The 11712-nt window shown below is 29.0% G+C and overlaps 1 protein-coding gene across 1 annotated transcript; it reads right to left on the bottom strand.

The window, feature by feature from the left end:
* Positions 1–330: 330 nt before the first annotated feature.
* LOC111911148 (uncharacterized) lies at positions 331–11178 on the bottom strand. The gene is made up of 23 exons (XM_052766342.1): positions 11032–11178; positions 10769–10936; positions 10593–10663; positions 10393–10520; positions 10151–10235; positions 9924–10059; positions 9606–9768; positions 9358–9452; positions 9044–9226; positions 8886–8954; positions 8593–8813; positions 6103–6193; positions 5647–5710; positions 5337–5486; positions 5025–5156; positions 4690–4947; positions 4151–4586; positions 3959–4058; positions 3130–3916; positions 2167–3012; positions 1934–2074; positions 1796–1887; positions 331–1632 (listed from the first exon to the last, which is right to left on the bottom strand). The coding sequence occupies exons 1-23, from the start codon at positions 11176–11178 to the stop codon at positions 331–333; spliced, it is 5865 nt and encodes a 1954-aa protein (XP_052622302.1).
* Positions 11179–11712: the final 534 nt, after the last annotated feature.

Here is an 11712-nt window from a genome sequence, read left to right as displayed (position 1 = left end):
AGCCTACCATCTTTATCTAAAATTAACAATTTTAATCCGTCCCTACTTTGAACTCTAGATAAAGCAACATACAATTGGCCATGTGAAAACACGGGATGTTTGAGAAACAAACCAACCTTGGATAATGACTGTCCCTGACTCTTATTAATGGTCATTGCAAAACATACAACCAATGGAAACTGTCTTCTTCGAAATTTGAATGGAATTTTCTTTTCTGATGGAGTTAGAGACATTCTTGGAATAAAAGTGTGGTTTCCAATATTAGTTCCAGATATGATACGTGCCTCAATAACACGTTTGCCCAATGAAATCACCTGGAGTCTTGTTCCATTACACAAGCCGTTTTTTTTTATCAATATTTCTCAGTAACATAACTGGAACACCGATTTTTAAAACTAACTTATGGTTTGGTAAACCCGATACTTTCAGACCATTTAAAACATCAGGTGAATATAAATTTGCATCAAATTGATCATGGACAAATTCAGATTGGCATATACTATCTGAACTTAAGTATTCAACCTCATCTCCTGGAAATTTCAATAGCAAACGATCATTTATTTCTTGAACCACTTCATTCTTTGGAGCAAGTATTGCTCTTTCTTGAAAATAGCTTGTATTGTTGTACTTATCCAAAATTGAAGGATATACGAACTCGATTAATGAACCTATAGGATCATGTGCATCATTAATGAGAATATCATCTGGAATATCAATAACCGTTTCTCCATCGTTGATACCACCAAGTTTGCCTTCTCCTATATCCAACAACCAATTTGCAAAATCTCCGATTTTTTGTATATCAGATTGATCCCTTCCAACAGTTAGTCTCATGTTTTTTGTTAATTTATGGATCTTGCAATGTTGCCATAAATATGAAGAACTTAACGAAGCATTAACAATGTTTTGTCTACTTCCACCTGGAATAATAGGTAGAATCTGTCTAAAATCTCCTCCAAAAACAATAACTTTCCCTCCAAACGGAATATCTGAGTTGCTAGAATTTTCAGACTTGAATACATCTTTCAAACTTCGATCTAAAGCTTCAAATGCATGCTTGTGGACCATAGGAGCTTCATCCCAAATTATCAATGAGGTTTTTCTCAATAAGCTTGCGAGGTCACTATCTGGATTTATTCTACAAACAGAATCCTCTGTTAGTTCAAATGTAATTATAAATCGAGAGTGTGCTGTTCTACCTCCGGGCAATAATAATGAAGCAATCCCACTTGAAGCAACATTTAGAACAATATGACCATCTTTTCTAATAGCGGCAGATAATGTCTTCCATAAAAAAGTTTTACCAGTTCCACCATAACCATAAACAAAGAAGACACCTCCTTTATTTTCTTTAACTGCACTCATGATATCAAGGAAAATGTGACGCTGCTTATTTGTCAATGCATGAAACATACGATCAAACTCGGTCTTCAAAGCGGTAATGTCATATTCTAGCTCCTCGGTGATAAGTCGATTGTTTGAAGAAGAAACAAAATCAAGATCCGGGATAGGCATGTTTTTATAATTTTTTAGACTCGAGTTATTCCGAAGTAAAACTTGTTCTATCTCGAACAAAGTTAAGTTCTTAAGCTGATCTTCATTGAGTGATAAGTCTGGAGGACATAGAGGTAACTAATTAGAAATATTATTAACAATATTTATTTATAATTAAAAGTATTATTTAATGTATGTTTAAAAATAAATAATTGACTACTTAAATAATAATAATAATAATAATAATAATAATAATAATAATAATAATAATAATAATAATAATAATAATAATGTTTAATACCTGGAGACTTGAATCTATGTCGTTGGTTATAAAGAATTCCATCTGCCAAATATTCTCATGTGTTTTCCCAAACAACCTCCGGTTTAGACATACTGTTACACATCAACAATGTAGCAAATAAAAATCGTAGGTAAAAACCAGATCCATAATGACTTGCTTCTTTGATTGCATCGATATATTCATTGTCATCATCCAAGAGCCCAAGAGCATAACAAGCATCTCTAAAAGAAGAATATTCTTCACCATTTACTATGTGAATTTCTTCGAATGATTTCGGACCTTTCACCTTATTTAACAAAATCCATAGGAAATAAGCTTCCCCTAGTTTAGGTGAAACCGAATGAATTCTACCAATGCACTTTCCTACTTGCCTTGGCTTCCAAATCCTATCACCACGATTCCAAACAAACTTTGTAGGAAATTCAACATACGTAAGTTTCCGTGCATCACCATTAACTGCATGCACTCCATCCAAGCTGTGAACATTGAAGAAGCAACAGAGGGTTTGTTGAGAACATCGTCAATATCATCGTCTTCCCCATATACGATTTGTTGTTGACCAGGAAGATGAAAAGGAAGTCTAACCACAGAAGGATATCTGTAATGAACATCATATTTAAAAATTCTCCATGATGCTTCACATGCAGATAAATATCTACAGTCGTAATACTCATTTATTTCATCGACCGCATCATTACTATCAGCTTCATTATTGCTTCGTACAACGGCAACTATAGCTCTATCAGGTCCCTTATTTATGTATTTGAATAAATACTTTATAGAAGAACCCTGATTGCACCATTCAACATTAATATGTGCCTGATATCTTTTCAATAGATATTTGTTGTATGGGACAACATTTCTATTATCCAATTTCACACTCGATTTTTCAACAAAATGACCATTATTTCTTCTCCTATATAATGGAAAACCATTCTGATCAACAGAGTTATGATTACATAATTGTTTTGGAAAGTTTTTCGAACACTTGTTGTCGACCATGCATGGACAATTGATGTTTTCAGCTCCACATGGACCATGAATCATGAACTCTTGCACAAGTTTATACAACTCTGTATCTTCATCTATGTTTGGTATCTCAGCGGAAATTATCGTATCGATCAATTCAACAGTGGGTAACTTGTAGTCAGAATGCATAAATAAACATATATGACTATGCGGCAAACCTCTTTTTTGAAATTCAATTGTATAAACAACTGCAAAATATTTTGGAAAAAAAAATAAAAAATGATTATACCGTAAGCAAAAATATAAAAAATATGTAATAAAAATTATAACTTTTATCAATTATGAAGAAACATAATTTCAAATACCTGCTTGAACTATGCCGAAAATGTGATTCTCCCTTAGGTCTTTAATAAATGCATCAAGCTTGATCTTGAACAACCTACATAGTATATCAGGTCTGTCTTCTGGTTGAAGTGAAGTATCCTTAAGGAACCTTTTAACCTCTGGCCATTTGGGATTACACGTAAAGGTTATGAAGAAATCAGGATATCCAAACCATTTACATAGAGACATGGCATCCAAATAGTTTTGCAGCATATAACGCGCACCACCTGTGAAAGATGAAGGTAATATCACACGTTGGCCGATGTTGGAGATATTTGTAGTTCCTTTAGCTTTTTGTTTACTTAAATTCTCGTAAGACTCACATCTAAGAACATGTTGTTGACTACGTATGAAATACATTCTTTCACTTTCAATCATCGTATACGCATCTACCAAAAATTGTTGAAAGAACCTTTTTGAATTAAGAATCAGTGAGAACGAATGATCTCTGTCTTGAATTCTAAAAGCAAAAAATTCTCTCGTTGTACATTTCGCGCGCTTGTTGTTGGTTGTAGATTTAACACCTCTATGAAGAATATCAACGTTGTAACCATCATCCCCATATGGAAATAGTAGCGGATATTGGAGAGGAAGGTAAGAAGGATGTAATTCACTGATACGCTGTAGAAATCCCGATTTTGTCTGAACAACAATATCTCTATTTTCAACCGAATCAAAATTGTCACCTACAATTAAAGCGGCAACCTCAGAAGCAGTTGGTAGGTTATATGTTCTTCCATCTCGATCCCTTTTCCCGATAATTCTTAACTTCATATCAACATCAGGATTTTTTTTAAAAGTATCTCTTACCATCCTATAAGAGCTAACCAAGACATTATTTGAATCTAACATCACCTTCAAATCTTGAATAATATCATTATCGATTGATGTAGATTGATGCTTTTCCCCACTATAAAAATTGAAAATATAAATAATATTAGTAAAAAAATAAAAATAAAAAAAGATTAAACTTAAGTATGAATAAGAAGTTTGAAAATATACCCAAAGCATGTTTGTCTATTTGAAATTGCGTTCTCAGTATCATAAATGTATAACTGAGAGAATTTTGGTTGCGATCCATTTGGTGGTAAAAGGCTTCCAATAGAATGATAATTTTGACCACCAAGTCTGAAAATATATGGAGCATTTCCTCTATTGATTGAATAATCAATTTTACCACCCATTGACGTAAAAGAAAACATTGAAATGTAACGTCGAATGTTTTTCATGAAGTTTTTGCTTTTAGAATCCGTTGCTCTGAACATTCTTTCATAAGTTGGTGGCGCGTTCTTTAAATCTGGTAGTTGAACCTTGCCATAACCACAACATAATGAATAATCTGTGTTCCCTTTTTGTTTTCCTCTTATGGATTCATTTCTCCATAATTTTGCATGACATGTTTGACATACAACAATTTGATCACCATGATCCAAATATTCTATAAGAAAATAAAGTTGTATAAGTAAAATATTTAATTTTATAAGTATATACAATATGATATTTCAGTTGTAAGATAAAAAATGGGTATATATATGTATTACCTTTGGAAATACCTACTATTAGGTTTTCATTATTGACTTCATGTATATCTTCTAGATCTGCTGTCAAGTCAATCAATGGAATAGGAGATAAATGTTCCAACTTCCTTTTTAATTTATGACATCCTGGATTTAACTTGTTTGATGATGAAGAAGCAGTTATTGTAGATGCATTTCTCGAAGTCATGCCATTACGAAGTCCAGAGTAATGTATTTTATTTTGTAACGTTGAAGTAACATAGTTATTGAAACTAATATTAGCTGGAAAAAAAGTAGTAAATATATATAAATATATTAGAAAGTGGTTAAAAGTAAATTTCGAAAACAAATATTATTACCGTTTGAAATGTTAGATAATGGAGTTCTAACATTTATACATGAAGGAGAAGATTGTAGGGGTGTACTTTGGTTTCCACGTGATCTATAGAAACAGACATTTTCATTTTGTTGAACAACGTTTTTTGATTGATCTGTAAAAAACAACTTGTTATAAAAATTGAAGACATATATTATAAATTAAAAATTACAATTTCAAATTTTATATTAGTACAGGGGAATACAGGGGAATAATATAAAATGATGACAATGTATGTATTTTTTATATAGGTTAATGAAGTGTAAAAATTAAAAAAAAAAAATAAGAAAATTACAGTTATCCGTGTTTTTCAAGACATGTGGTGTAGACGGATTTTGAACAGTGTATTTTGTATTCCTTTTCTTCGATCTCTTATTATCCAAATATAATTTTCTATGTCTTCTGTTCTCTCTTGCTTGCAAGTAGTACATATTATTGTTTGTTCCTGCATAAAGAATAAAAGTATATGATATAAAATGTATAAGAGTGTAAATAACTGTGTTTGCTATCAAAATTAAAATCATAAATGATTAAAATTTGGTTAACATTTAATTTTTGAAAATAATATATAATCAATAATAATAATAGTGAAGAAAGAAATGTACCTTTCAAACTGTTGGTAACAAATATTACATTTGATGAATCTTCCGTTGTCGATGAAGCAGGCAACTTATTTTCTTTTTCGAATTATGTTAATACATATTAGTGTTGGAATAATACATGTTATTGTTTGATTATGAACTTGATTCAAGGTGATATTATATTTATTTAAGTATGAATTTAACAATATATATTAAAAATATGTAAAAGTTATAAAATTTTTTATTTATATAATATGAAAATAACTTATGTAATATTTTTATGTTATTAAAAGATTTCTTTAGAGCAAAAAAAATCTGTAAGAAAAAAAAAAAAATTGTGAAATACAGAATACATACCATTGTAAGCTGAAGTAATAGAATTTGTAGCAGTTGAAGTTTGATGGATCGATGTAGTAGACAAATTAATGTTATTTCTATTCTCTAAATAAATCGATTTTTAAACAGTAAAGAATTGCTTACCTGTAGTAGGGAATTAGAGAGTACAGCATGAATCAAGAATGCAAAAACGGAGCTGCGATCGTCAAAGCAAAGAGGATTCAGAGGAAACGACCTAAAATAAGGTTAGGGTTTTATAATCTTTTAATTTAGGTTTGAACTTTTGTTTTTGAAATGTTGTGGAGGGAACATAATCTGTTTTAAAATTTTGAAAGTATTAAAAAAATTGTTGTTAATCATGCTTGAATTTCGGTAAAAATGATAAAAATGGAATGTTTATTTCGTATTTCTTCTCCACTATGACAACGTGAAATGAAAATATTATGAAAATCACACGCATAGTTGAAGCCTTAAAATGGGAGCATTCACAGTAGTAGTGGTTAGATACCCAGATAGTATTTGATACAAATAGTAACTCATATTCATAACTTGAATCCATTGCTATGACTATAATATATGATGTAATACACATAACATTTGGTAGTGATTTTTTGTTTGATTCCTTTTACTTTACCGACTTTATACTTTTCAAGTCGTTATATATATATATATATATATATATATATATATATATATATATATATATATATATATATTATGTGTTAGTGTAATTTGGTAAAATTGATGGATTTTATTTTGGGGCAAATGGCAGTAAGATCTAATCAGTAAAACTAAAATTTGTCAATGGAATATTATAGTTTGTTTGGAAAGAGAAATTTGACAGATTGCAAGGATTCAGTTGAAACCTAAATGGATGTTCAACGTTCATAGAAAAAAAAAGTGAATTTAATTTACAAATTTATAGATTAGGTTGCAAAAAGAGCCCTTTTACCCTTTATGTACTGACTATTTACGATATGAGATGTGTTCCAAAGACAATTTTATTTTGTTGGCATCAACTGTTAATATGTCACTAAAAGGCATAGTATCACAAGGGTATTTTCGTCATCATTTTGGTACATAAGATTTAGTTTGTTCTTTATATTTGTAAAAAACTAACTGTTTGCAATATATGATTAATGAGTACATTATACGTGTTTTAATGATGTTTCACTTTGCTACCCCCATGGAGAAATTTGTAATTTACTGAATATTTTATAAAGCAAGATGCTCTAGTAGAAAATAATTATAAGTATGATGTTATAATAAGAAATAAAAAAAAGTAGGCTACTCCAAACCACTTCTAATTACTATTTTTTCTTATTACAACAATGTAATTTTGATATTATAGTTCATATTTTAAAAATTAGAAGTCGTGGTGATTCTATGGACATGGGTAAAAGGGTCCTTTTTCTGTTTGATGAACCATGATTGGTGGAAAAAGTAGGAACGGTTAAAAGATCTTAAGTGAGAGGATTTCTCTTGTGAATATTTGATTAGTAATTATGATTTCTGATTATGAATTATGTTTTTCTTTTACAACCATGGTTTCCACGAGTTTAAACCTAGTGTGAAATTATAAAAATCCAACACCAACATACAATTCATCCTTAATGAACTATCCAACACCAAAATGTCAAATTCTTTTTTACAGTTTGATTTGACAGATGGTTTGGTATATTGTTCATAATTGGCTCTCTATTTTGTTCAGAAGAAAGGATTTGTTTTTACACATGTTTTACATTTAAGACATAATTATATTGTGCTAACTTAATACTCAGAGACTGAAAATAATAATTATACAAGCATAATGCAATTTAGTAGTAGTTAGCACATATATTATTTTGTTATTAGTAAATTTTCTTATTATTTTCATTTTCTGCATTTAATGAAATTTTATATAATTTTTATTCATTAAATGGTAAATTTCATACTATTTTGTTAAGAAGAAAAGATTTGTTTTTACACATGTTTTACATTTAAGACAAAATTATATTGTGCTAACTTAATACTCAGAGACTGAAAATAATAACTATACAAGCAATACAATTTAGTAGTAGTTAGCACATATATTATTTTGTTATTAGTAAATTTTCATATTATTTTGATTTTCTGCATTTAATGACAATTTTATATAATTTTTATTCATTAAATGGTAATTTTACTGAACTTTAAAATTTGTTGTTTACATTAAACTTGACATTTAAAATCAGCAAACATAAAGAAATTCAAACAGCAAAAAAGAAAGTACATTGCTATTTAACTGATGTTTATCGAAGTACATTTAGGTAAAATAAAGTGGTATGTCAAATAAATTGATATGTAAAATGAAACATATAAGTAACTGCATAATTACACATATGAATGTAATTCTTCAATATTTTGTGCGATTAAAGCAATGAAGTTTAAAATAAGTTGTAGGAAAAACAAAATAACATGGCAAACGAAATTATAAGACTACAAAAAAACCCAATGGTCCGAATGTACTTTCAAGAAACAAATATGACAACCATGAAATCCAAAAAAAACATTCAAAACCAAGAAAGTTAAAAACGTAAACGGCTTAGGAGTCTATGATGCGAAATCAAAATTAAACACGAAGTAAGATTGTTTGTCAAAGTAAAATGCATTTACTTTTCTTTCTTGGGTACCAAAAGAGGAGTTGGTTGTTCATCTGGTGGTGACAGTCGAGGATTTTTAGAAGTAGACAAATTCTCCATTTCATCAATATCTATGCATGTAGCAAGGTTTCTTTTCAACTCAATTGGTGTAGAAATAAACTTTATAGGACTTGTTGCAGTTGACTTGTCCCTAGCACACGGAGTTGAATTTTCACCTGTCTGTAAAAAGGAATCCTAGAAAAATATTTAGTTAGTTGTTATAAATTAAAACAAAATATTTAAGAAATATATTTTTAAAACTAAAACCTTGAGAACTTTGGTGTCATGAGATCCAACATCTGAAGAACCAATCATGAATGAATCAGAATTAGCAGGCTGCATCACAAGATGAAAACAAAATGATATTGAGTCAGATATTGTTGGGTCAATGAGTTAAAAAACAAAATATAATTGTTGAAAAAAACCTGTGGTGTAAGATTATTTTTCTCCAATTCATCAATTATGTCTGCATTCTCGGTTAATCTTGATATCCCATAAATATTACTTTTATTATCGACATTGTAACGTGTGATATCAATCTTAATTGCCAACTTTCTGTCCAACACAACTTTCAACTCCATTGGATACAATTCCAAATTGTAGCCAAGCTAAAATGTAAATAAATATCATTAGAAAATTTGTATGTAAAATATATAATGCCAAGTTTTAGGCCAACACAACTGTAAACACCTTTTGAAACAAATCCAAACTGATGCCAAGTTAAAATATAAAATAATACCTTCTTGTTTTTATCATACAACTCTTTACCTGTGTATTTGAACAACTTCTTTGCTTCTTGATCAAATAAAGTTAAAGTCAACGTTCCTGTGTTGTCTTGAACCCGAAGTGGGATTTTAAATCTAAATAAAGTATAAAATTATATTATATTAGACAATTATGATAAACATATATTATTATTATATAAAATTAATATGTAATACCTTGGAATAACCGAAATTTTGATATTTTTGCAATTAAGATTAGTACATTCATAAGTAACGATTTCGGCAACTTCATGAGAACCATCAACCTTATCAGTTGAAGACTCTTTTTCTTTTGCTGACTTTTTGCAGTTGCTACAAGCAAGGTAATACCAACGTATATTTTGACGTATTCCCTTAACAGTACCAACAATAATGACCGTCTTTTCCTGGATATTAAAATAATGCTCAGTGTTAATAAATGTTATTTTGCGAAAGTGTATTTTAGTTTAGTTATAACAATATACTCTAATTCTGAAAAAACTTTTAAAATCTAAAAATATAAGTGCATTAAACTAAGAATTTTAAAATTAATGTAAAGTACCTCCAAAGGTTCAAACAAATCTTCAATGTTAGAAAACAAATGATTTTTCACAAAGTCATCGTGTTCTGTGTCTTGTTTTGATGCAATCATTTTAATTCCACTTGATGATAGTTGTTGTCCATTTTCAGAGACCAATCTGTTCATTTACAACAAAGAAATGAATTAAATTTATTATAGTATGAAATAAATAAATCTGATAATACAAAGGAAATTCTAAATGAAAATACTTGTTTTTGTAGATTGTAATTTCATCGATATCATTGTTTATGAAAACCCTACTAACATCAAAGTAGGTGGATGAAAAAGGACGACCTGCCAAAATAAATTTGATTATTCAATAATATATATATATATATATATGTGTGTGTGTGTGTGTGTATATGTATATATATATATATATATATATATATATATATATATATATATATATATATATATTAGATTATGCTTGTTAAAAATAATTACATACCATTAATAAACTTCACCCTGGCAAATTGAACAATAACAACAATTGGAGCAAGGCTGTTATTGTTAGCAAGAAAATCATGCATGTAGTATGCATTATGACCCCACAAAGTTATCATAAGCTTAGTATCCCTGAGATAATAAACAAATATTGTAAATAATATAAAAGAAGCTATATTACTTGTTTGTAATAATGTTGAATACTCTATATCTTGAAGATGCAAGAGCATCTTGTGTTTTGATTTATCTTGTTCTGAGGTATCCATATGCCCATACTAAAAAATGTGTCCAATAATATCTACAAAAGCAAGGAAATATAATTTAGTATAAAATACAAGATGCTAAGCTTAAGATCCAGAAAAGTTTTCACAATCTTTTACAATTGTATCGTGATAAAAATTTAGTTTTGATTCCGGATGAGCAAACTTAAATTTTGAAGTATTTGGTGCGACGTTAGGTTTCTTGACGTAAATTGAACTATCCTCTTTTAAATAGCGCTTGAATTTAGGAAACCATTTCTTCACACATGATGCATGAATTTTCCTTCCCTAAAATAAATGAAATAATAAATATTTAAATATAATTGCTTATGAGTATGAATAATTTTTTATAAAAATAATAATGGAATACATCCATCTTATACCTCCTCATCCATCAAAATCATTTCTATCGAGTATGTGTCGTTTGCATCAAATTTTGACTTTTGAGTCCAAAGACGTATGATCCGAACTTTAATTGTGAAATCGTCCTTGATTGAGTCAATTTCCTTTATAGGAGTAATATGTTCCATTGTACCTTGCAAGTTAAAAAAAATAAAGTTTACATTAAATTAGACAATTATAATCAGCAAACAAAAAAACAATCAAACAGTCAAGAAGAAAGTACATTGCTATTTAATTGACACTTATAATCTGCTATGAAAATAAAAATAAAATTATATAAAAAAAGCAAACAGTCAAAAAGAAACAGCAATGAACTGGAAACAGTAAAAATACATACATCAACCGAAAAGGTAGTACATTGCCATTTATTTGATTTTGATGGATACAAAAATCCATTGTTATCATGTGTTTAAGTTAATTAAGGGTAAGTAAGGGGAAACAGTTAATTGAAGTTTAAAATTTATTGTTTAGATTAAAAAAAATTGAAATAGCCAAAAAGAAAGTACATTGCCATTTAACTGAGTGGGAGGGACATTTTAGGCATTTATAGCATATAAAAAGAAAACATATACTATGGACGTTTAAAATTTATTGTCTACATTGAATTTGAAATTTATAATCATCAACCAATAAAAAAATTAAAAAAATTAAAAAAAAATCAA

Source organism: Lactuca sativa, chromosome 8 (genome assembly GCF_002870075.4).
Source record: "Lactuca sativa cultivar Salinas chromosome 8, Lsat_Salinas_v11, whole genome shotgun sequence".
NCBI lineage: Eukaryota > Viridiplantae > Streptophyta > Magnoliopsida > Asterales > Asteraceae > Lactuca > Lactuca sativa.
Note: the sequence above shows the minus strand (reverse complement) of the source record. Positions and strands in the feature narration are given on the sequence as shown.

Bases quoted from the DNA above. Each gene is read 5' to 3' on its own strand.
- LOC111911148 (XM_052766342.1), bottom strand. From the start codon at position 11,178: ATGGAACATATTACTCCTATAAAGGAAATTGACTCAATCAAGGACGAT. The intron at 10,521-10,592 runs GTATTCAACATT...TTATTATCTCAG, and splicing joins TTGCATCTTCAAGATATAGA to GGATACTAAGCTTATGATAA. The intron at 10,236-10,392 runs GTATGTAATTAT...TTATTTTGGCAG, and splicing joins CAGGGTGAAGTTTATTAATG to GTCGTCCTTTTTCATCCACC.